Genomic DNA, 26,792 nt, shown 5'->3' on the forward strand with positions numbered 1-26,792 from the left:
TCTTTAAATGAAAACTTTTTAAAGGATAGTCTTCTGTATATCTTATTACAGAGGTAAGTTTCTACTGGTATTAACACAGCCAAAGGTGTTTTTTTTTCCATATTTATATTCACATATAATTACCTTCGTATGCAGATTTTGCACTAACAGCCACACCAACTAACCTGGAATAGTTGTAAACAGTCAGAACGTTTGCTTCAGCAAAGTTCCTGAAATATGACTACAGTTCCTGAATATAACTGTTAAAATGAACAAAATATAAGCAACAGTTTAATATTGCAGATAACAGAATTTTTTTTTCCTCAGGAAGACTATGATCGTCTGAGACCTTTATCTTATCCTATGACCGATGTCTTCCTTATCTGCTTCTCAGTGGTAAACCCTGCTTCATTTCAAAATGTGAAGGAAGAGTGGGTACCGGAGTTAAAGGAATATGCACCTAATGTACCCTTTTTATTAGTAGGAACACAGGTATATCTGGTTCTGTTCTACTTTATTTAAATATTTCAGATCACTCTATGGTGCCCTTTCTTTGTGCTTGAAGTGCAAGCAGCAAGACCTGAGCAGCACCTCCTTTTGGCTTTGGAGGAGCTACTCTAGTGAAAAAACCTAGATCTGTGGTGCTCTCTAATAAGCCACCTCCATTCTGTTAAAACAAATTCATCGTTACATGAGTATGTGGGAATCTTAAACAGGGTAGCTAGATTGGCTGCATTTCTCTGTGATTTTACAAAAAGTCATGGGACTTACCAAATAAAAATGCCTGTTCATATTAATATGGTACTATTATATAAATAAAGGTTATTTATGTAATAACATGGGGAGGGGTATTAGAATTACTTTGGTCTGCAACTCTTGGTCAGATCCAGTATTCGCTGAAGCTAAGGAGCAAGGGGAAAAGTGAGATAATTTCCTCTTGCTTTTTGTGGGCTGTGAACTGGACTTCAATTACAAGGTGACCCACATTGCTATTATGTTTGTGTTAATCTTGCTGCCACTTCTGGATATACATTCCGGTATTCTGATATAACCATATCTAATTGAAAAGCTGAATTAGGAAATAAATATTTACTCTTTCTGGATTAAAGGTAGTTAACAGCCTAAATTTCCAGGGCTTTTAGATCAATAAGGATCCATGTTCTGAACTGTAATATGACTCCATTTTTTTATACAATACTCCATTAAATAAATAATTTTGCTTTAAAAAGAGGGTATCATATAGACTGCAGACTTCTGTTTAAAATGAATATAGCTATTCCACATGACTGCAATCTTTCTTGCTAGATTGATCTTCGTGATGACCCCAAAACTCTGGCAAGACTGAATGATATGAAAGAGAAGCCTATATCTGTGGATCAAGGACAGAAGTTAGCAAAAGAGGTAAACTGGATACTCCTAAATGAAACTGAGTAGCAAAGAAACAGAAAACCTATTTCCAGTTGACTTTTTCCTTCTTTATTGTTTTGCCTATTTATTTACCTGTCAACATATGAAATCTTATGACTGCTTACCAGTGAACAAGATTTAATTATATTGTTGAATAAAGCTAACAAGCGTGCTTATGTAATAGCATTTCCCTATTAGTAATGGTTCTAACTTTGTGTGTATAAACTCAATTAAAAACTACGTGAGCACGAGTGGGAGATAATTAGAATGTTGGAAGCATCTTCAGGAAGTTATTTCAGAATGCTGTACAACCCTTTTAACACATTGGGCGGACTCTGTGTATCAGGACACTTATAAAGACTTATTTTTGAAACATAAATTGGTCATGGAATTCTTTTTTGCTATTTACATTATCAAAAATGCCAGAGGTTTCTACTGCCAATCCAAAGAGCTGCTTTAACATGCTTCCTTCTGAAACCAAACCAACTTAAATAAATTGCAGATCTGTGTCTTTTGGCCAATCTTCTGTTTTGTTAGAGGGGAGACCACGCTGAGATGACTTTTCTAGATCACAGCCAAATACTGAAGTGTCACTATAGAAACAAATATAGAAACAAAATCTGCAGAAGTTGCAGATAGATCTGAATAGCTGAAAAAGATTGCTATTGAACTAATTTATTTTCTTGACAGATAGGAGCCTACTGCTATGTGGAGTGTTCAGCTTTAACACAGAAAGGACTGAAGACTGTTTTTGATGAAGCTATTATAGCCATTCTAACTCCAAAGAAACACACAGTGAAGAAGAGAATAGGCTCAAGATGCATAAACTGCTGTTTGATCACGTGAGATATATTTGACAATATCCAGGCTTACTGTGAAATTCTATCGACTTTAAATACAATGCATTAAGTACACAGCGAACTTGTTACAGGTTTGAAAGCTAAAACTATGATTCTGCCTTCTACAACCAGTGAAATCCAGAGGAATAAAATCAAACTCAATGAACTTGTAATAAGAAACCGCCACATCTGTTGCAAATATTTTATTCAAACTGGAAGGTATAATCTCTCAGGGTTACATAGTCTAGAGAAAGCAACAACTGCACCATGTTGAAACAGCATCCATGTGATGCTATTGAGTGGAGATGCTTGGCCCGAAATATTCAAAATGAATTTGGATAGCCTTTTGCTTTGACTATACATATATATATATATATATAGATATAGATATATAAATATATCTCTATAAAACTTTTGCACAGTCTGTATGGAATCTGCACAAAGAAATACCTTGTCTCTCTTTGCTCCAGTTATCTGCTTTTATATGTAAGCTGCTTCTGGTTCCAGTGTATCCACAAAGGTGCAATAATCAGACCAGCCATATAGCCAAAGGTAGCTCCGAGGGAACAGGAAATGGGCCATACCTGAGGATAGCATACCAGGTAAAAGCAGACAGTGAGAAAAATGTTTGTGTTTTTTTGTACTTTGTGAGCACAAGTTCTCAGTGTAATCTAGATACTGGAAGACAATATAGTCTTATTCTACTTTAAAGCTTGACATGCTTTCCTAAAAATGCCAAAAGTGTAACAATCATACATATATCATCATGAACACTAAATGCTGTTGTACAGTTTTTAATTAACGTGCATTAAAATGTAACCAGGCTTCTGGCTATTGCAGACTTTAGTTCGATACTCCCAAAACTATGTGAACAACTTAAGTTTATATTCCCTGAAGAGTTCAGCTAGATTTACTGAAAATCTAACTTCCCATTCTGCTGCACACATTTGGAAACTAAAGATCTCTTTGTAAATTCTTCTTCCAACCTCCCATGGCATTCTGAAACTGTTAGAGGTGTGTATAAATGAACTAATTTTCAAATAAGTCCATGTACTGAGATGGAAATAGAGATTTTTTTTTTTCCTTTTGGTCTTGAAAAGTAGGCAAAGGGATGAATTCCCCTCTGGCTAGCAGTAAGAAGGGAATGTAAGCAAACACGTAGTAAGCCAATTATGTTGAAGTCTCCAAGAAGGATTTATTTCCTAGTATAAGGACAGGGAACTGACTCTATTCAGATGACTCAGTCTCACAAAGCCTCTAGCATTGAGGCAAAGACGTAATGGGATTTCCCCCATCCCGCTTTTTAAATTGGTACTGATTTTCAGGGAGGAGGGATCAAAAGGAACTTTAACCAGTCTGTCCTCAGATGTGGCAGACATTACTATTACTAGATATTGCATTCAATGAAGTCCAAGCTCAGTTGGCGATTTAAACTGTTTATTGCAGAAATAATCTGCGTTCCCATCACTCCTCAAAATTCTCCTTTGCATATTTTTTTTCAAGGACAATTCTACAGTTCCTGCTGTTCAGCACATTTTCCTGAAATAAATATGGACTGTATTCTCTTCACCTTTCTTCCCTTTTTTTTTTTTTTTAGTAAGGGGAATGTTTCCACTTTCTACAGTCCTTAAGGGGATGAGAAATGCACTAGACATTAAAGAAAATATCCACATCTCAGTGTCCAGCCTTCTTCTCTACTTCCTTTTGACTTGCAATTCATGAGTATCAAATTAACTTATTCTAAATGGTACTGTTCCTCCTTTCACTCATTGTTCTAGCTCTGATTCCTCTCTTTACTTCTTTATGGCTTGGAGAAGTATATTTCTTCATATCCTTTGATCATGGGAATTTTAACTACGAGTAATTTTTTTTCGTCGTGTGCTGTTTCATCTTCACATTCCTTAGCATTTGCCATTTTATATGTTTTTTGGAGGTCTTAAGGAGTGTAGCAAAAAGATGACTATAAACAAGGTGCCTTAGGTACTCTTTATTGACCTTGTTTCATTCTTCTATTTCTGGCCATTGCATTTCTGCTATTTGTTTTTGTTGCAGAATATTTTGGCTGTTGCCTGTCAAACCAAAGACTTGTTCGTTTTCATTCATTTAACAGTGTCATTGTAGATCTTCTATAAAAAGCCTTGAGATATTTAAGCATAAGGTACTGTGCGTATTTAAAACTCACTTGAGTTTGTGGCCTTGGCTGAACTTATGCTTCAGGTGGATCTTTTCAACTTTGAAATGAAATGTAATCAAGTTATTTCTAGTCTTTTGCAGGCCATTACTATGTCTAAAGGACAAAACAACAAAAAAGCCCCTGCAGAGATAGGATGTTTACCTTAGCTATGAAAGCTGCTCACTCAGTAACATTTAGTTGAAACATAAGTCATATTTTCCTATCCACTGGTGAAGTCAAGTACCTCTTTAATAACCACAAAACTATGGACAAAGGCTTCATGACTTAGCAATCTTTTTTTTCTTTTGCATCAAGTTCACTATCTGTGACTGATCAATAATCCTTCATTAAATTTTACCTACATTAGGTGAATCTGTAGTTGCCTATCTGCTTTTCAGAAGTATAGGTTGATGTTGCTAGGACTGTTTGAAGCTTTTGGGTTCCTTTAGCTAATAAACCAATATCCCTGATAATCCCATAGCCCCTGTATCTTTTGGCATTTTCTGTAGAGTGGGCCATTGTTGGTATGATTAAAAGGATCTCTGATGATTGTTGTAGCTTATTCTACCTGACTGAATTACAACTTGGAGTATAGCTTCTGAATAGTCCTCCTGAATTACATAACTTTTTGTATTAACAATGCCTCTGTCTGCCTTCCAAAGCATTCAGTTCTTGCTTCTCTTTTTAAAATCAATGCTATCTATCTCACAGAAGTTTCAGACTCTGTCACTCAACACATGACCCTCTGACCTCTGAAATCCACCCCTCACCAATGGCAGCTGGCAGAGATAAGAAGCAAAGGAGAGAAATCATACACCCTGTCTCACTGACTATAAAAGAGCCAAGAAACACCACTCATCTCTTCTAGTGACACAGAAAAGAAGGGTACTAGGCCAGGTACTTGGTCTTACTGTTGCTCAGATAGCCTAGAGTTGTTCCGAAGGCAGTTTAATTGGCCTTCTGAGGCCAGTAGGCCCTCCCTAAGCACAGGGGTTAAAACCCTGGATTTAAGAGAGTTGCTATCCTTATGCTATTTTCCTCTAACCCTCAAGGAAGGGCAAAACCCCCTGAAGGTAGTGGTATTAGCTCTACACCTTTCATTCTTGACTACTGGAATGGCCTTCAGGCTGCGTATAGCCAGATGCACCCAAGGGTGTGTCTAAAGAAGCAAGTTATCAAAGGGCAGATTAAGATGTGGCTCTTCAGCACATCAGCTGCACTGAAATAAGAGTCCTTGTGTACACTTTTTACTCGGTAGTAAATGCAGTGCAACTTGTCTATCAATGAAAGGAGGCTGCTTTATTTTGCATTAGCTTCTGGCCTTATTTTCTGAGATCCAATCACTCTCTGTTTGACCTTTTAAAATTGACTTTCTTATTGGTCTAGCTTTGCCCTGTTTTCTGTATTACCTCTTAAATTTGGTTTGGCTTCCCTGACTCAGTACTAACTGCCTCTGACTAAATGATAAAATTTAAGTGGCTACTACCCATCTGCCTATTCAGAAAGATTCCATTCCACTTGTTTAAAGTATGCACCTCGTAATCCATACCTTTCACCCTTTGAGAACTACACCGCTCATTTCTCCTACTTCATGCTCCCTTCTTCCACCAAGGGAACTGACACTTGTACCCCATCACTGATGCCACGCTTAGGCTGGGTCAGCAGCAGGGGTATAAGGTACTAGGCAACATCCCTAACTGCACTTCTTTGAGGTGGAAGAAGATTGTTTTTGGAGAGAAGAGTGTGGGGAGCAAGGAGGACAGGACAGAACATTCTTCAGAAAACCGTTGTGAACTGCCTTGTCTATTCCAGCAGCTGGGAAGCATCACCTAGCACCCTCACAGCCTGATGTGAAAACAGTCAGTTTACATGTCAAATGCATGTGGAAACAGGCCAGTTCTAACAATACGTATATAATTACTAGCAATCTGAACAGTTGCTTGGGAAAAACAAATCTTCACATACACACTTAACAAGCACAAAAATTGCATTTTAACGGACAGAGCATGGGCCAGCGGTTAATGCAAAACAATCTTGACTTCTGCTATTTGCTTCAAGGAACAATTTTCTTTGCACCTGTTGTTCCCCCCCCCGGCTGTGGTGATAGTATTTAACAGGGATTTCATTAGGCTAGCTGAATAGGCACTACAGAACTGCAAAGTTTCTAATATATACTGGAACTTATTTTAAGAAAAAAAAAGGACTCTGAGCAGGAATGCCAGCCTTTCAGGACACAAATGAGCTAGGTTGCCAAGTGTCCTTCAGAATGCCAGCTGTGAGAATGCTCAGCCTCTTGCACGGACAGCAGAGCATGCTGCAGGATCACAGCAAAGTATCAAGCTCTGCAGTACTATGCACCTAGTTAGTTAAATCAGAATTCTGACTGCATGATAGTCTTGCCGTCTGTTACAAGTGTGCAACTTAAATCCCATGCAGTGGGAATTGCATATACATAGATGAGGACATAAAGGCCAGATTCTTATAGGCCACAGCTGATAGCAACACCCTAATAAAAAGTTCTTTAACATAATATAAAGGATGCAGCTGACTGCTGGAAGTTTAATAACATAAATGCAAATATAGTGGGGCAATCTACTGTACTTGTTTTTTAGTAAATTGGTTCCATTCTCTAGATGAGTGTTCTTCTCCTACTCCTGAACTGTGATTTTTTTGTGTGCGCTTACTATTTCAAAAGATTCATTTCTGTCAATTAAAAAGCTATGTAAGAACTTTAGTAAGTTTTATTTAAAAAATGAATAAATGAGCACAATTACTTTCCCTCTCAGTTTCTAACATGCCTTAAATTCTTGATTGTTTAATCCATAGTGTCTTAAAAATTTCACTACATGCCTTTAATCTATTTTGGTTGCATGCACATGTTAACTAGAAGTGTCTTATCACACTGTACAGAATGTGTGTGTTGACAAGCACATGCTGAGGAGAGGAAAGTGTGAGTTTTTTCAGGTTGGCATTTGTAACTAGAAGTTGTTTTTGTGGGTTTGTGTTCTAAAGTCATAGAAAGCATAACTGGCTTTGATCTCACCATTAAAGGTTTACATGAAGAAAACATACCCCACTGAAGTGGAACAAGCTTCTACCTCTGTTTAAAAAGAACCCCAAAACACTGGATACTACCCTGTCTACTCACATAAGGCAATTTCCTTTACAACAGAACTTTCACAGTAGGTAATAGATCCAAAAGCAAATACAAGAATGAAACCCTCCAACCTGTATTAAGAGTAACAAGGCAGTGCAAGAATTTGTAGTCCTGTTTCAGCTCCTTCAAATGACTAATAGCTGTACCCAAGATTCTCCACAGATGCTTTTTCAGGTTACAAATGTTCGTGAGTTATCTAGGCTAATATTTACAGTCACATTGGGTAAATTACATGGTAGTCAATCAACTCATTGTGTTAAATCAGCACTACATACTGTGTTTTAAGCATACAGTATAAAGTAGGAACAGATGCTTTGATTTCACTTTTACTTAATGATATGAAAACACCTTAGGCATAATATTGTTTCAAAGTCACTTTTTAATCAGTAGTAACAGTTACTATTGATCAAAACTACACTATGGAAAAAACAGACAGGGGTGTGTGTGTGTATGCATGTGTGTGTGTGCATACACAATGTGAACACAGGAAGATGTTTTAAGAATCTTTTATCAAAATATGTATTCAAACCAGGGACTTCACTATTTCCAAAGTTCAGTTTTTGTCAAAGAGGAATGGGATGTCTGGAATACTCGTTCTACAGCGTATAAAGCATGCTGATAAGGTTTTAGTCTTCAATTATACCATTTTGTTCTGCAACTAAATTATCTTAAGCTACACAAAGAAAGGATGTGTCACAATGCTAGTAACACCTAAATGATTCCATTCTGCTTCAGTGATGTAGGTACGGTAGTGCTTTAAGGCGCCACTTCTCAGATGACCCATGAAGCTAAGATCCTAATAACATGCAGTTATTAAAAGTACATCAACAACTTGAAATAGTCAATCTGAAAAGTTACCTATTTTTGAGTATTTCACATGACCTTTAGTAAAGCACACTTCTTTTTCCATTTCAGATGTCTCCTTTCCCTCTTCCTTTACATGACTAGCAGACATACAAATCTGACTCTAAAGATTCCATAGCACCTTTTTGAGCACAGGTTGATTCGAATGCTAATATTTAGCAAAGTGCAACATTAATTTGCTCACGTTCTGGGCAGCCTGTCATGTCTATGCAGCACTACTAGTGTTAGCAGTGACCATGTTCCTACTTCTAGGTGACAGTACTTGCACAGAGGGTGAAGTTTCCCCTCACTGATTTCAGGATAGTTTTATGAGCATCACAGTAATTAAGTAGTGTTTTGTAAAGCACCTTTAGAGAGTGAGAGAGTGAGAGAGTGCATGCACCTGTGTTTCTAAAGACTGTCAGCAGCTGTAGCAAAGGAAACTATTTGCTATTTCTTTGCTAGAACTATCCTAACTAATCCTAACCCTTACATTGCCATTACATATCAGAGGGCTGGAGGCAACAAGACACATATCCACGATTCTTTAAGTCCTTTGAACAACATCTAGGATAGCTTAATTTAAATGATCACAATTAAGTCTCACAAAACTATTTTTAAAATTAAGAATTAGATAGTAATCTCAAGACATTTGTAAATCCTTATTCTACAACTCTGACAATTGTAATAAGCTGAAACATGTCCTGTAGAGGACATCTTGCAAAGTATTTTGTTTTTTACAGTAATGTAACCTTAATGTAGGGACTAACTTGCTTGCATTCTTGTAAAGACAACTATTTTTACATCTTTACCTATGCCTCAGATAGATATGCAGAATTACAGCTATAACAGTAAAAATTGCAGACTGAGTAGGTCTACTTAAACTGTTTTGCATAGTTACAAAAGCCAAATTATATATAAAAAGTTACTTCTCTTTAAAGAACAACAGAATAATGAAGAACAATCAATTATCAGGATACCAATCAACTTTCAGCAATATATTTTATATTTCTAACAAAAATGCTTTATATTTCATTTCCATTTTGAAACATTATTCAGACAATGGATATCATTTTATTTCCAAGACAGTATTCTGTTCCTATTAAGTTTTATTTAGAGTAAAAGTTGTTGTATGCTAAGAAAAAGAATGCATTTTACATGATTATTTTTAAAGGTAGACAGGCCCACTAGTCTGAATATCCCCTGTATGAAATATATTTTTCAAAATATAAACATGGAAAATAAAGTTTTTGAGACATCTGTTTTTATCTTGGTTTTGTTGTCTGTGTGTAAAGAACCAGTATGGTTTCCTTGCTTTATGAAAAACTAAGGATGAAGTAGTGTTCTGATCTTAGCCATTAGCAGACAATTGGAACTCCTGATGATGAATTTCATATCAAGTTCACTCCATATGATTTTGAAGTACTTTAAAGTGACAATAAATTATCGTGAAAGACATACCAGACAAACTGAAATCTAATTTTCTGATCAGGTAGACACAAATAATGGTACTATAAACTTCTCAACTCCTATTAACATATTTCAGCCATGATGTAAAGGAATGACTGCCTTGTCATTTTTCAGTTCTTCTGTGAGACTGTGGGAAAAGATTTCAGCATCAATATGGACAGCTGAGGATCGGCAAAAAATGAATATAATGCTGGCTTCAACTGCTTTTTTTTTTTTTTTTTTCCTTTCTCCATTTCCCACAAAGCATCCACAAAGAGATATCAGAAGAATTGTCATATGTATCAGTATGCTCATTCAGACAACAGGTGCCTCACAGAGAAGTGTGGGCAGTTTGATTCAATACTCTACTGGAATTCCAGCATGCTCAGTACTCACTCGCCGCCTTTCCTTCCTTCAACCTCATTGTTTGTTTCAAGTGAGTGACTGCAGGCTATTTGCGGTTGAAGCCATTTCTATGAATAAAACTGTCACTTCACAGAAGTGGCTTTAAGAATGAAATGCTCTCTGGACTGGACAACAGTCAATTGAAAATTAGACACTAGATTTGACAAAGCATCTGTGAAATCCTGATCAAGCAGAAATATATACCAATTCAAGATACAGTGCTTAACTCTTTGTATGAGCCTCAGGTTGTACTAGATTGTTCTAACAGGGCTAAATCAATAGCAATAGTACTTTTCACTCCAAATCCATAGTGCATTTCTGCACCTGCTGAACTTCAGGTGTTATTAACTTTTGACATTTCAGGGCCACAAACAGAGCCCAAGAGCAGCAGCAACCTCTGGTTTGCCCCGTCATACAGTATTTCTCCTCAGCTATTGTTGACCTGATTTTTGTAACAATTTTTTAGCCTTGTTTACAATACTACTTAAATAATGAATTGTCCGAAGTTGAAGGTACAAATACAACTGTGTTTCCATAACACATTTTGTTACACCATAAACACTAGCCATACAAACCAACAAACATTAGAACCATACTTTCCATCCTAGAGCAGAACCATTCCCATTACAGATTTTCTTCCCCAATTATTTTGTTTGCAGCTAAAATTCTCAAATATGAAAAAGAAATCAACCACCAAACTTGTTCTTATATCAAAAACCGGTTTGCAGTCCAAACAACAAGCTTCCATTCAAGAACCTTTTCAGATCTGAAAAGGGTAAATCCAGAATTATAATCCTCAAACTCTCTGCTTTTTGGCTAATATGGAAACAGCTGATGTCAAAGCCTTGAAAGCCTAATACTTTGTTCACATACACGCCTAGAAGTAATTTGGCTTTGACTGGGATGTGCTTACTTTTACACCAGCCTGGAATATATGATCTGCATGATTTTTCAGACCTTGCTTGGAACTTAATCTGTAGGTGTGTCCCTGAGCATATCAACTGGATTAGGCTCCACACAAAACACTCCCAGCCTATGTCTTAAAAACAAAAAAAACTCCCTTTTTCCAATGTTTTATTCCTTCCCATGTTTGGTGTGTACACGTATAGGTAATTTTATATCCAGTTTTATATCCAGTAATTCAGGGCTTAGATCAGTCACTCAGGACACTGACAATCTGCATTAAAGATTTTCTTCCCAAACCAACGAGATCTGCAACAACAGCATATTCCTGTATCAGGGCCATTCTTATTTCCCTTGCCCTAGGCTGAAGCCAAAGCGTAAAGTGCCTCTCCTCTGCCATTGCTATAGTGAAAGAGTCTGCCCTGGGTTTCTCTGATTGCCTGACATCAGGTAGGAAAAGGAATGCTCTTGTAACAGAGGTTTTGCTACTAGTGCCCAAAACTTCTGAACAACTGACTCTCAAGATTTCTGAGACAGCAATGCAGAGCTACTACATTGCAACTCAAAGGCTGAGCTGTTGGATCAATACTCAGCAGAGACAGAAAGACAGATGACCCACGTTAATTACTGCATGAAGTTGGTGTTTCCAGAAAAGCTGATTCACGCATATCTCAGCTTGGCTGGACTGGAAAGCAGTATTTCCTGGGCAACTATTGCAAATGCCTGGCCAGGACACATTTTCTTCTTCTGTGCTTTGGTGACCAATATTTAAGAGATCACATTCACAAAAATATTTATCAACAGGTAATTGTCAACTTCCAAAAGTCATGAATAGGAAGTCTTTTGTTCTCTAACAAACTACTTTAAAGAGGTTCATGTCTGCCTTGAAGATGTGTTACCATTTTGTTGCTTCACTAGATAGCTTTGCTGAGATAATTTAAGTTTAAAAGCTGCTTTACATTTTTAAAAGAGTTTCTTCCATTTTCCCTCATACAGCTGATCTTAAAAAAAATTAGCACTTAAAACTGCAGTTTTCAAAGGTTGAAGTGGTAGCCTGCAAGACAGGTAAGCAAGCTTCTCTATGGCTCCTCTTGAGCAGCTCAGATGACAATTAAAGAAGTGATCAAGCAGTTCAGACCCAAACTGGAAAGTGGAATTTCTTTCCCCACCCCACTATTTTAAACCCTCCAAGGTAAAATGTGGAGGGAAGAAATGATGAGAATGTAATGGAGAGAACACAGCAGCAAAAGCTCTGGATCTAGCCACAGGAAAACTGCTTTAACACAGAAATTGACAGTCGGAAAGTACCTCCCTAGCAGACTTTGGTATCAGGACTATGTCAGAGAGGAAGGTGGAGATGGTGAAGGCACAGGAAAGGCAGACATACAGTTTCTGTTGCTGTCTGAATTCCCTGGAGGGCATTCATGCCCAGAAACAACCAGTGACAAGATATTTGAGGTTTCTGCAAATGCTTTGCTGGTCAGATAATCTCTTTTTAGGTGTCTAAATAAATATTCCAGGGCCCAACTTTAGTCAGCCATGTTTGGCTTGCATTGGCTTTGAACTGTTTTCAAGCAGAAAAAGCTGCCAGGCCATTACCAAACTTGTGTCTTCTACTTGTGAGGGAGGTAATGGACAAGTGAAACCAAAAGTGAACTGCACTTACAGTATCTGTCTTAAACTATTAGTGTCTTTTGTTCACCAGAGCTTATTGATTTTTATATTTTGCTTATATCTTTGGTGCATAAAAGGTATTGTACAGTAAAGTTTCTATACACAGCTTATTAGCAAAGTCTCTGAGATTTTGTGCATGTGTGTACACACAGGCATGTATCTGTGTCTGTCTAAAAGAGAAAGAGTATGCACATGTGTGGGTGGGATTCATTTGTCTAGGTATAGGTGCTCAGAGCCATCTGAGATATCCTGCTATTGTGCTTGGCCCCAGCTACTGCTCTGAAAGACCCTGGGTCTCCCTTAGGTCCTGTTCCATATTCGGCAGTCCCATGAGATTTTCTTGGTTGCTTGAAATGGCACTCAATATGACATTTGGGTTACTGAGTAATGCATGTATACAGACTTACTCTAAATTCTGCCCAATGTTTTCTGCAATTATTTATATATACAACTTTTCATCCCAGAAAACCAAATTCTGTACTAAGAAAAGCCATTAGAGTAACTCAGTTGCAATGAGTTCACCAAGCAAAGAGGGGAGAGAGCGCGTTTTTGGACTTTTTTGACACGTGAACTACCATGCACAAAACAGGAAAATGGACAACATGCCCTTGTATGTCTACATAAATGAAAGTTTTTAATCTCCACTTACACAGGTTGATTCAAAGCACAAATGACAGTGAGTGAAGACACATAACAAACCCTGACTGCAGGTATGGGAATAAACTGTAACTTCCTGGAAGTGACACGCCATTTTAATATCCTAGCTGAAAAAGTGCTTGCCTCTCATTGACACAAAAGGTGAGTAAGACTTTCAAGATATGAGACTGCATTTCATTGACTCTCTTGATTTTTGGGTGACATTCAGGAATCTCCATCAACAATGGACCAGTGCCATCAGCTACCTTCCTCAGAAGAACACCCAAGAGAAACATCTTGCAAAATGGAGAACAAGTGTTTTTAGGGAAGAAAACCTGCTTTTATACTCAATATATTCACCTACTCCTTTACTATTATTTTTGAAATAGAAATTTTAGTAAGTATCTCATACTGATGTAAAGAAAAGCTGGTCGCATAAAAGTAAGCTGAGAGCTGCTTATAGAAGACAAATTTCCAGTGTGGCTGTGAGCCATGTCTTTGCAAGATCAGAGACCAAAAACATGTTGCCTGTTACACTGATTTCTGAAAGAGACCAGTGAAATGATCTGCTTCAGAACAGGAATGGTAAATACTACTCAGTTGAGAGTGGATGAGTTTGGTAACATGAGGAAAGAAAATATCCATTGAGGACGTTTAGGGGAAAAAATGCTACTAATGTCATCATTTTATGGCAATTGCAGAGCTTGAATATACTTAATGGAATCATTTTTCTATGCTGATAAAAATAAGAGACTAGCACGGACATTTGAACTTACAAAAACGGAATCTGCAATGCCAGCTTCACATTTTTTACTGTGCAACCATGAAGCTAACCCTTGCCAGCACCTCCTCTGAAATCAAAAGGTAAGTTTTTAGTACAGGGCATTAGCCACACCATTTCCACAAATCAAGCTGAAACCATTTTAAATGCATTCCTGTTCAGTGCTTTCATGGAAGATAAAGGGGAACTAAAACACTAGGAAACCATCTTTTCTTCCCTACCCATAAGCAAGAAAAGATTCAAGATTGAAGGTAGACGCTCAGAGCTGTCTTCATCATTTCACATTTCTCCTTCTACTTGTATAGCTTCTTCATATGAAAATCTTTGAATGATAGCTCTATTTCATGACAAAAGTTGCAAGCAACAGACACACTCACAAATCTATAATGAAAAAACCTATTAAAATGGAAGTTAAATAAAATCTGCATTTTACTTCTGGTATACGTGAAAAATAGATGCTTACAATGACATTTTAAATATGGTTTGGCACAACCCTGTAGAAGCAGAAGTCCAAAATACCTTTACAGTTTCAGAGCAATTTTTGTATAGCTTGCATATCCAGAAGATAAATACGTGTATATTTATAATAAAGGTGTAGATACTAACCTGCCAAGGCCGATCCCAGTCAAGAGGAATAGGAAATGCTCCAAACCAAGCTCCCAGTATACTGCACATTGTAGTAATCTGTAGACTGTTATCCCAGATGGACATAGCTCTGTAAGAATAGTGTGTTACAGTATTTAAACAGCAGCAAAAGTCACCATATGAGAATGTTTGATCTATTTCTACCAAGTGAGACTACAAACAGATATAAAAATCAACATATTTGATAAATAAGATGCAGGTTTCTCCTAACAGATACAAGAAGGGACAAATTGTTCTCACTTTTCAACTCAAAACACCAACAATTCCCATGTACATGTTTTCCTCACTGTTTTCAAAATAGGCTTTGAGAAAAAGAACATGAGTCACTTTCCACTTGTGTCATCTTAAAACCATAAACACAGAGAAACAGCATACCATCTCTGCGGCACTCTTAGTCCCTGACAAATAAGGTGTTAGATATTAGACATGAAATCTAGGTTTTCAACAGGCAAACCTAGCATAAACGATTGCACATCACAGTTATTAATGTTAAAACTGCTACTATTTACTAATAGCTCTACTAACAATATTGCCAATATTAAGTGCAAATTCAAGACAAAGGCAAACACACTCAAACTATTACTTACAGGTGCTCACTGATCTCTTTAGATTAAGGCATCAAGTACGTTTTCTGAAACAGATTTTGTTTTTGCCAAAATAAGCTTGCTTTTTTCATGGGATAATATCTCTATATGTTAATTTTTGCAATCAGACTAAAGAACATTTTTATAAGCCAGGCAAATGATAACAGATGCCAGTTATGTTCCAGTTAGGATACAGTTTGGTGCTGAAATGCCCTGAAAGTTTCTTGTGTTGAGCCAAACTCAAATCAGAACCTGGAGGTTGATCCTGAACTCCATGGTATGATGGCAAACTACTTGCACTGAGCCCTAAACTGTACTTAGCACTGAGTTATGACACAGTTGAACGAACTGCCCTTACTTTTGATGATCCTAATTGACAACCAACCTGCTCTAGCCTTGGTTTCTTTATTCTACCCTTCCACTGCCTGAGGTTATTGCCTTGCCCCATTCTAACAACTCATCTGACCACTCTGTAGTATGTTCTGTGAAATGATCCATGTCAAAACCCACCACTGCCCTAGGACAACATGAAGGGGGATACATTCTGTGAATAATTAATCTTTTCTTCAAAAGAGGAAAAAAAAAATCTTTTTGGAATGATGCCGCTCATTGAACACGTGACAGCTGTTTTGTCCCCTTACCATTTACTGTATCATTCAAAGCAAGTTCCAGAATGTACTGAATCAAGCTGAGACATTAGATACAAAGTATGCTAAGGTAACCCACAGTGGCTGTTAGACAAAATACCAGCGCTAAAGTATCCTTGAGCACCTTACAAAGTTCCAAAGTATGGACCAGATGATGCAAGAGTTTCTTGCTGCCAGAAGCTGCAAGCAACATCCATATTAGGAATACTGGTTTGGTATACAAATTAAAGAGACAATTATACACAGCAAACGATTCCCAGAAAAGACAGCATAACAATGTCTTGGAGCAACTGATGCGCCACTGCTAAGGCAGGTGCAGATGATGCTTTGGCTCTATTTAGTCTAGAAAAACTGGCAGTATTTAAAATCTTCTTTGCAGTTTTAAGCATATAGCACAGATCTTCAATACTTTTGTTATAGTCATGGCTGACAACAGGGTGAAGACTCAACACGCTTTCCCAATTTATATCTATTCTACATTCAAGGGTTAGATGATCTTTATCCCCACTTCTCCAGTAGAGCAAGCTGAGAGACTGAGAATGGAAGGTTTACTTTATCTAGCAGGAGTAACAGACAGAAATAATAGGATACTTTATACTGGATTCAAAACAAAACTAAGCAAATTCTCTTATGGGATGTGCATGCTTATGAAGAGTATATATGCACAGAATATACCTTTTTTTTCCTTCGAAGCCAAAGTATGGGAATCTTTCCAGGTTGGCCACATGCCAATTTTAATAGCTGGAAAGGCTTGGCAGACTTCAGGTGCTCTCTCTAGGATACACTGACACATAGGATGTTCTGCCCAGCCGAGGGGACTAAGGCACAGCAGCCACAGATGATGTGCCTGCCCTACCAAGCAGCACTCCACAGGCAGCGTGAAAAAGGAGGTGGAAGTATCTGCAAGTTCCAGCAATGCACCACAGTGCTAGGATGCTGCCTAGAAATACAAAACCAACCCATCGAGAGCACATCACCTGGGGTCAGGTGCCAAGACAGAAGGATTACACAGGCTGAATTTCACAAAATATTCGTAAGGGAGAAGATGAAGGAGACAAAAAGCAAAGTATACTGTAATGGCATCCGTATTCTTGAACTGTATTCAAGATTTATTCAGAAGAGAGGAGGTGACTGCAGCACAAATCCAGGGGGAGAACAAGGGGGACAAAAATAGTTTTGCACAGCTTTCATTGAATATCTTTAAAGAATCATTAAAGAATCTTTACTGCTTAAATGTCTTTTTTTTAAACCATTGTGCAGTTTTTATCTGCAGCATAACTTTCTTAAGGAATCATAGCAGGACTTTAAAACAATCACAACTGACCAATTTTAATAAATAAAAAAATATACGTGTATTCAGAACAATGCCTTGAAAGATTCTTACAGAAGTGGCAAATGCTCTCTAGAAAGCTGGCATGGGACTTGTTTACAGTGTATGAGATTAGAATTCTTTTGCTTTACTTTCTACTAGCTGGGTCCCTCCCACCTCAAGATACCAGACTTCTTTTCTGCCCTGTTGAGAAAATAGGTATGTAGAAAAACACACCAAAAACAACAACCAGAAGTAAAAAGTTGTGTTCTCTTGGTCCAAAGACAAAGGAGTTGGTATCATTTTTTCATGGACTTGTCATATATGATCCATGAATAATTCCATTTTTGCAAGTTGTTCAAGATCATCACGGTTAACAGCAGAAGTCTGGATACTTTACAAAATACTGCTGCCACAACAGATGACAGTTTTGAGATGTATTTGAGGGTGAAAGATTTTCTTGCTCAAGGCATCCTTGAGAGTTTTGATCTCTTATTAGTGGTTGTAATCAGTTCATACATGGCAGTGCAATTCCCCACATAGAAATACTTCATAATAAAATACACAAACCATCTAGGAACACACAAATGTTAACAAACTATGATATGGCCTTATGACCTCAGCACTGGAGTACTAGGTATCTTCCTTATGTTATTGATATAAAGATACACGAACTATATGCAAAATGTAAATTGCATATTTTAGCTATAATCACAGTCTTTCTATACCACACATTCATGAGATTTTTTTTCCCTTCAGATGTTTACTGCAAAAACTAATTTAAATTTGGAAATACTCCTATTGAGCTTAGATACTGTTTGGCTGAGCAAGTTAAAATATCACAAAGATACCATGGGTGTTGCAGGGGAAAAAATAAGCAAACAAACACGAGAGGATAGTATAGGATTGTGTAAAAAAGTACAAACACGGCTGCAAAGTACTCTAGGGTACAGATATGTTGCTATTAATTCGATGACTACAACAATTTGAAATTTAAAATAAAAGTTCACTATGTGAATACTCCAAAACAAATTTCCACCAACCAAAAAGAAATATTGCAGAGTAAATGTAATCTGCATATTGCAGCTCTTTACCAATTTTACCTTTCACAGAAGGCTCACAATTGCCTCCAAGTTCAAGTTTCAAGTTCAGCTACACTGGTTGAAGTATGAATTTATTGCACACTGAAAACCTCCCTTTGCATGGCCAATCATGGCACAGATCAGATCACAGGTATTAATGACTACAGTTCTCAGTTCGTAGCCTTCTACCACTAGTGATTTCACAAGTTTTGAACAAGTGGGTTTCTGTTTAATACTGCCTGAAGCACTTATTCTGCATCATTGGGCTACCAAGTGATTCTTTTGCTTTCCTGAGGCCATGAACACTGGTGTACTTTGTATCAAATAAGAAACAAGAAGGAACAGCAAGCGTTCAGAATACAATAAGGCACCATTCTAGGAGACAGGAGGGCTGGGTTCGAGCCCCTGCTTCAAATCAGGAAGGTAAGAGACCTGGATCCAAGTTTGCCACATCTCAGATGATGAACAAACCTAGCTTTAGTCAACAGAAGAAAAAAGATGGGCATTTTTAGGACTAGAATACTAGACAGATAGTAAACTCCAAACCTCACATATGCTGTTTAGGTTGCATGACAGGAAAGCTTTAACCCTAAACCTTGTTTAAAGGGTTCAAAATTTCTGACTTTACTTAAGAGTGTATGTAACCCACTGCTGCATATTGATATTGACTGCTCACAAGGAAGGAACTTTTTTTTTTTTTTTATAGTTTGCATGCAAGATAAAGGTCATACGGATTATAGTGCAATGCAACGTTGACATTTTGTGGTGGAAAGAGGAACTATTTTTCCTACATTAACCCCATCCCTTCAATTTATTACACTAGATTTCAATGCATGATCCTACTGACTTTGAATTTTTAAGAAAAGGTCTTGACTTAAATAAAAATCGTTTAGGAGTCTCTACACTGAAAATTATCTGAAATAATTTTTCAGAAGCTGAGTAATTGAGCAGAGAGCTGTTAGTCAGCAAGGGGAAGAAACCATTCACCACAGCCTTCAAAGTAATGCAAGAGCCAGGAGGATATACTGAGGACTGACTGAGGTACACTTATTCCCCAACAAGACATCTTATTTGATAAGTCTACACACATAGTGCTGCACCATATGGAGATATAAGATTGGGTCCAAAAGCAAAATGACAGAATTAGCAAGGCACAGTGCCCAAGCAAAGAAGGAAAGTCATAGGTAGTTTGGCAACAGTTTGAGCTGCTAACTCATCCACTCTGCAGCATCAACACTGGCTACTCAATTAAGACCTCACTTGTCCTCCAACACTACCCCAGGTTTCTACATGAGTGAATGGTAACGATGTTTTGCTTATTCTCTTTTCTGCATGGAATGTCACCTATCAGGATATCTGCAGATATTCATCAACCTATTACAAAAATCCCTCAGGTGCATGAGGCTAACAGCAGCAACAACATTTATAAACTTGGAGTTTTTTATATATATATATATATATATATATATATATATATATATATATATTTTAATATGAATGTTTTCTAAAGCTATTCTGCAGGCATAACTAGTGATGTTTAAGACTATTAATGAGCACAGGTAACACAAAGGACTTTCACAGCCTAAAATAATTACTTGAATCTGTTAAATAATACAATACCTTAAATGCTCTTTTAAATAATGCTTGCATTAAGAGGTTAGTTAACACACGGAATTTACTAAGACAGCTCTTGAGTAGACAAGATCCAAAATTCTGCACTATGGCAGGACTAAAATACAAAGCTGCACACCACTTCAATGGTGTCCGCCTTTGCAAAGGACATTTCCAAGTCTATATAAGTATGTAGTACACAAAAAAGTAATGAAATAGAAATGAAAACTGGATGGAGCCCTAAAGTTATGGCGTTATACTATTTTTTTTTTGACAAGCTCCAAATACAATCCATTTCCTACTCAATTCTGACAGTTGTTGGTGACATCTTATAATTGCTATCATACCAGAAATTTCAACACAATTATTCAGACTAGCGGCTTGAAACAAAGTCCCCAAAAGGAGCAATAAAAGTCAGCAATTGCAAGCTCATTTTCTAAAGGCTTTTATGCAGAATGCTATTTTAGCCAAGAATTACTGAAAAGCCATTCAAAGAACAGTATCCTACTTCCATTAGCACCAACAACCATTTTTATAGCTTTTATTTCCCATTATCTGCTTGCAGCAGCACATGATAGTATGTGATCAGCATCATGACATTGGTCACAACACTAGATGTCAGAATACACTGAATCCAGAGAGCTGGCATAGACCTACCTTTTCCCAAGAGCAGAATTAGGGGGCGGGGGGGGGGGGGGGGGGAGAGGGAGGGGAGGTGAAGCTCTGTTTACAGCTTAAAATTGGACTGAAGTTTTTATGACAGAGAATACAGGAGCTTACTTTTCTCACACAATCCACATGTACATAGACTATAATTACTAAGGTAAGAACCAATTGTTTGAATTCCTTAAAACAAAAGTACTTTTAAAAAAATCTATTCAGTCCATCAAATCAACATTTCAAATTCAAAAGTGCACTCAGTTTGAAAACATGAAGCTAAGCATCTGTAAAGAAGAATAAGCACTTTGCAGGATCATCCCCAAAATATTTATGCAAAGCCGACTCAGCTGTACCTTAGCTATTATGATGCAATGGATTATATATAATAAGTTACTTGAATGTAACTTTGAGTGGTCTTGTGAGAAGATACTGTGCACATCAATATTTTCACCCTAGTCCACCTTAAAAATAGCAGAAATTTTTCAAAACTATACAAAGCAATAGCTGGATAATATTAACATCTTTCACTTTTTTTTTTTATACCTGGTATATTAAAATAGACTGTTCTCTTTCTAGATTTCATTTTCTGTTTTTCTGTAAGAACAAAAACACACCTGGATCTTATAAAGACTGCACAGGCAAATAACAACAACAAAAATAAACTCCGATAGTTACTTAAGTCTGAATTTGTTCTGAGTTTTTTTTTTTTTTTAAACAAATTCCTCTTTTGTTCTAAGCTATACTCTCAATCAGACTTTCCAACTTGCTGTCCCAGTGCAATTCAATTCACTGAACTCTTCTTCCAAGGCAAACAGCCTCATTGATCTCACCCAGCTGTCCATTACCTCCATTAACCAGTCTCACCTCATTCTACATGGTGAAGTGAGGGGATACAACCTGCAAATAAGTCAAGCCTACACTCAGCTTATGTCTAACTCCAACTCATTCATATAGTCAAATGAAAAACCACAGAATTATTTTTTAAAAGAGCAGCTTGCTACAATGCATAAAAAATTCCTACAGTATTTATTTCTAGTCTACTTTCATGGAGAGGCTAGTCTAAGTAAACACCATTATATTAAATAAGCATTTTATTCAGATAACGTTGCATGGCTCACTAGGAAGTAAGTAGTATGTGCAAGTTGTCATAGTAAAAATATCAAAACAAGACAACTCCTGTTTCCTATGCAATAATTATGCTGAAGTAATACTAAGATCCAGACTAGGAAAGAAATAAATTGACCTGTATTCAAAATCTAACCTGGCACAAAGGGAGACTGCTGTCAAACACTTGTTACTTAAATGCACAATTATTTCCAGATGCAAAATTCAAGGCATGACTAAGTGAATCAACAATAATTTGTACTGGCTTAAAAAACTCCATGTTGTTATTAAATTCTTACAAGGTGTCATTTCTATTACTCTATTCTCTCCTTAACCTGAAAACAAAAAACTAGCGTAAACTGACTTCAGTGAGGATTCAAGATATTTTTCAGTAAGCTGAAAACTGATATACTACAAAAGCCAATATATTAAACTATTGCAAAAAGTCTACTTTGGGCTTTGCGTAACAAGTTTAAATCAAAAGTAACTCCTTAGGTCAGCAGGGTTATACAACTTTTTATTTTCATTTGAGATTAGCCTTCACTCTTAGGACACATTACAAGGGCACTAATACTAACATCTTATTATTAGAACCGCAAGCATATGTGGAGCTTTTTTATGTTTCAGAGCTCCAGTCTTTCAACAATCCTGTTATTTAATGGGTGAAAAAAGGTAGCAGAGATAGAATACTTCTGAAAAATACATTATCCTTGATACGCGCTGATATCATGGCTTTCAAAGAGTAAAAAAGGCACATTTTACTTTAAACATACTCTTAAAAAAAAACAGTGCTAGAAAATTGACACTGAAAACAGCTTGCTTTGAAATTTGAAAAAGTGTGTGGATAAGGATTACACACTTAGGACCACAGTAAATTACATATTATTTTTACAATTATATTCAAATTAAAGATATCATTAGATAATGTTTGTTTTGCCTTGCTATTTCTACTTTAAAAGCTGTGTTTATGAGGGTACTAACAGATCATGTGCAATCATGCTCCCTTTAGAGTTCATCCACAGATCTCCTCTTTATTTGACAATCATCATACTAGAATACACAACAGTTTGACACCAGTCAAATGCTCATTTGCAACTTTACTTCTTTCAAATGCATCTAAAGTAAGATTTAAACTCTGGACACCAGAAATAAAAAGCCAGTTTTCTAAATCAGTAACATCTTTAAAATAGATAATAATTTTCTTTGCCAGAAAAACTTTCACAAGCCCTTAATTATGAATGTGAAAATAAACTATAATTCAGGATGTTTTATTTGCTTTACAAGAAACACCATGATATATTGTTTATGGCAACTCTACCAATTTCTTCCATGGGTAAAAACAGAGAAAATTTAAAATAGAACTTACCCATTTTTACTAAATACCCGTATCCATGCTTGAATGTTTGGTCCCAGCATACACAAGCAATGTAAAGTAGTAAAGGTAGACAGAAGAACTGCAAACAAAAACGTCTCAGTCACTGACCTACAAAGAAGGAATGCAACAAAATTAACTGAGGTAGAATTGCTAATTTTCTAAGAGTTGCAAGAATTAGGAAAAAACTCCAAATCAACTTGAAAGCATACATTCTTTCTTAAATTCATGTAAAGAAAAAAAGTTTTTCTTCTTACTCTGTAGAAGAGAAAAGAAAGACCGAAAGATTTCTAATATCCATTTGTTATTTCAACAAAATCTGAAATGTAGCAGCTTATTTTAAATGTCTGATACTTGTAACATTTTAACAAACACAGCGATACCTCACATTGAAGGTTACTTTCTAATCGAAGTACACTCCGATATTTACTTTATTATTCCATTTATCTTTCTAGTTTGACTTAGGGGAAGCAACCGTGAAACCAAGCCACATGATGTCACCGCTATTCAGTAATTTATCACCTCTCTCAAAAATCAGTTAGGAGAGATGTGAAGCAGCCTTTTGTTTAAAACACCCCTAACAATTAAAATACTAATATGAAAAGGATGAAAGGTATAGGAGACACACATTTGAGAGTCTTAATGGAAAAATGACTAGATGAAACTTGGAAAATGTTTGTAACCATATATATGACATACAAGTATAAAGTATGTCTATATTTGTACATCTCCAAATATACAGAAACTGTAAGAGCCATCTTCTATGAAAAATAGCCACTCTTCTTCCCCTAGCCAGGAGGTTATCCTTTTACTCCCAATGTAACAGGCAATACTTAAGAACTTATATCAATATCTGCAAGAAGAACTGCCCCTTAAAGCGTTTAGAGAAAGAAAGGTTCTTCCGACTTACTCTATGAGAGGTGCTCCATAAAGAACAATGATCACATGAAATAGTATGCAAGACATGAAAAAGTATATACAGCATTTTAGAAATCTGGATATCTAAAAAAGAGCAATGAAATATCAGAATAGCATTTCAAAAGAAAAGAGAACAATGAGCAATGTATATAGTCAATATCTTATCAGTAGCACCTCACTGTACCTACTTCCTTAGATATTTAATTTCAACTACAGCACAGTATGATTATATCCTGGTGTATTTCCTGACAGCTTTCCCCATGCTTAATATTTTAAATCATTAATTAAAAACATGATCACACTCCGATCTAAAAATCTTTTAATATATCATATTATTATAAACCAAACATACAAAAAATAATTGGAAATAAGATAAACAGAAAAAATATATTGCATATTTTTATGTTTGTTTTTACATTTCAGCATTATATCCATTTGCTTAAAAAGCATTTTTCACAGAATGTGCAAAGCTATTTAAAAAGAAGAATGTAAGTAATTTATATATAAAAGATATTCAGAATCAAATGTAATACTTAAAACTACATGAAATAAAATACACTGCATTTTGAAATTGCCATCTCCAAGTCTAAATCCTTTTGAGAAATGTCCATGACTTTCTAAAGCTACAAAATGCATATAATTTTCCATGAATTTAAACAACAGTTTCTGGGTACCCATTATATCATATAGAAACATAGCCACTTGGTAAACTGTTCACCAATGAAAGCTCATAGTTTCACCTGAACGCTTTTTTTTTCTTCTCTATATTCCTATAATACTTGGGATGAAATCTCACCTAAAACCTGAAGCCTGATTTGTTTTTTTAAATTACAAATTGTTAAAATGCTTGTTTTCCATAATGATTTTGTATATTTCATACCTCCCTCAGTCAGTAAGATTAGACAAAAGCTTTATAAACAAAGTTACTGCTTTCAAGGATGCTTGACTTGTATAACTTTTTAAGAATCACTGTTTAAGACCATTAAATTTTGTCTGATTCAGCAAGTGGGGACTGCAAACTACCCAGCTGATGTCTGAATGCATTTGTATTCCACCACTCCTGGAGAAGTTGAGTGCTGCTCTAAATGTGCTCTGTTCAGAAGTATTTTACTGGGATTCATACCTTCAATGCTTCTGTTACAAATGGTAACTATAAGAATTTATCACAGGTTTAAATTCTTCTGCGTCCAGATTTAGTTGCTCAAGGAAATGTAACCATTTCAATGCTTTTCCACCTCATCTTTTAAAATTTACCAACTTGGTTTAAATTTTAGTGAGCTCTGTTTTCTATTTTACCACTCATAGTTTAAAAAAAATATATATGTTTTTCTCCCTTTAATTATTAGTAACTTCTAACTACTCAGAAGAAAAGTGTCTCTTCATAACACTGGGATTCAGGCCCACTGTATGAAATGACTTCTGCGCCCATTCAGATTTGCCCTGATTTTTGCCAGCATGTAAGCTGTTGGAGGATCAAGGGCTGAGACTGCAAGCCACAACATACTGACAAGGAAAAGGAAAGGCAAGGACTCACTCACCTGTACAGATTATTTACAGGTAGAAAAAACTCAGCACTGTGAAAATATTGGAAAACTTACTTCTCAGCTCATTCATGGAAAACAAGATTTCACCACCTAAAATCGTAACTTGTTTTCTCTTTCACATTTGATTATTTCAATAAAAGAATTCAGCTTCCCCTCAGTACAGCCTGGTAGTAATTTAAGAATAAAAATCTTACCTTGTGAGCAAATGAACTTCTCTTAGGAGATGGATTTGGTTTGAGGACTAAACACAAGACTATATTAAGGGCACTAATGGAAACAGAACAAATACACAGCCAGGTGAGGTGTGTTCCCAAAACCGAGAAGCTGTCCAAGAAGAAAGCTGGAACAGTTGTTGTTAGAATAATTGAAAAAACACAGAGTAGGTTTGCAGCCAAGAGCCTCTTTATTTCTGCTTCTTTCATTGTGTTCTCTACTAACCCGTCACCTGCAAGAAAGCAAGCTGTACTTAGTCACCCAAAGGTAGCAGAAGCACTAGCCAGTAGTATTTTTCCTAGCTGAAATACACAAGGCAAAACTCTGAATTTAGTTTGGGGGCGAAGAGGATGTTTTGTGGCAGAAGAGTTTCATTCATTAAAAACAAACAAACCCCAACCCCGGCAGCGGGCCAGCCCCTCAGCACGCTGCCCAGTCCCCAAAGCCGGGCCAGCTGCGGGCTCGCCCGCTCCGGGCGGCCTCCCTCCACACCCCTTCCCGGGGAAGGGCCGCGGTGGGCGAAGCCGCTTAAAGCGCCGCGCCCCGCCGACACCTCTGAGGACACGAGCCCGCCGCAGGCGAAGGCTGCCGCCGCCCCCAGCGGCCCCCCAGCCCGGGGCTGCCTCGCCGCGGGCCTCCTCCGCCCGGGGCGGCCGCAGCCCAGCGGCCGGGGCGGGGCGGGGGGGAGCCGAGCCCACGGGGCGGCCCGGCGCCGGCTCCCCGAAGGGGCGAGCCGTAGGGACGGGGCTTCTCTCAGCGGCGGCCGGCGGCGCGGCCGGGGCCGGGGCCGGGGGGAGCAGGCGGGGGGCCAGGCCTGCTCTTACCGGCGCGTCGCCCAGCCGCGGCGCAGCGGAAGC

At 37.3% G+C, this 26,792-nt stretch overlaps 2 protein-coding genes across 2 annotated transcripts in view; one reads left to right on the forward strand and one right to left on the reverse strand.

The window, feature by feature from the left end:
• Positions 1-9,664, forward strand: part of RHOQ (ras homolog family member Q) — a 26,365-nt gene extending 16,701 nt beyond the window's left edge. Inside the window, exons 3-6 of the mRNA XM_067293163.1 lie at positions 307-471; positions 1,285-1,380; positions 2,077-2,228; positions 5,110-9,664. Of these exons, the coding sequence (XP_067149264.1) occupies positions 307-471; positions 1,285-1,380; positions 2,077-2,228; positions 5,110-5,266 (570 nt within the window). The 3' untranslated portion in view covers positions 5,267-9,664. The remainder of the gene's footprint in view (positions 1-306; positions 472-1,284; positions 1,381-2,076; positions 2,229-5,109) is intronic.
• On the reverse strand, positions 2,414-26,790 carry PIGF (phosphatidylinositol glycan anchor biosynthesis class F). The gene is made up of 6 exons (XM_067293164.1): positions 26,760-26,790; positions 25,917-26,167; positions 24,171-24,262; positions 23,255-23,371; positions 14,853-14,961; positions 2,414-2,809 (listed from the first exon to the last, which is right to left on the reverse strand). The coding sequence occupies exons 2-6, from the start codon at positions 26,142-26,144 to the stop codon at positions 2,696-2,698; spliced, it is 660 nt and encodes a 219-aa protein (XP_067149265.1). The 5' UTR covers positions 26,145-26,167; positions 26,760-26,790; the 3' UTR covers positions 2,414-2,695.
• Between the last annotated feature and the right edge of the window lie 2 nt (positions 26,791-26,792).

This window comes from Apteryx mantelli, chromosome 3 (genome assembly GCF_036417845.1).
Source record: "Apteryx mantelli isolate bAptMan1 chromosome 3, bAptMan1.hap1, whole genome shotgun sequence".
Lineage (NCBI taxonomy): Eukaryota > Metazoa > Chordata > Aves > Apterygiformes > Apterygidae > Apteryx > Apteryx mantelli.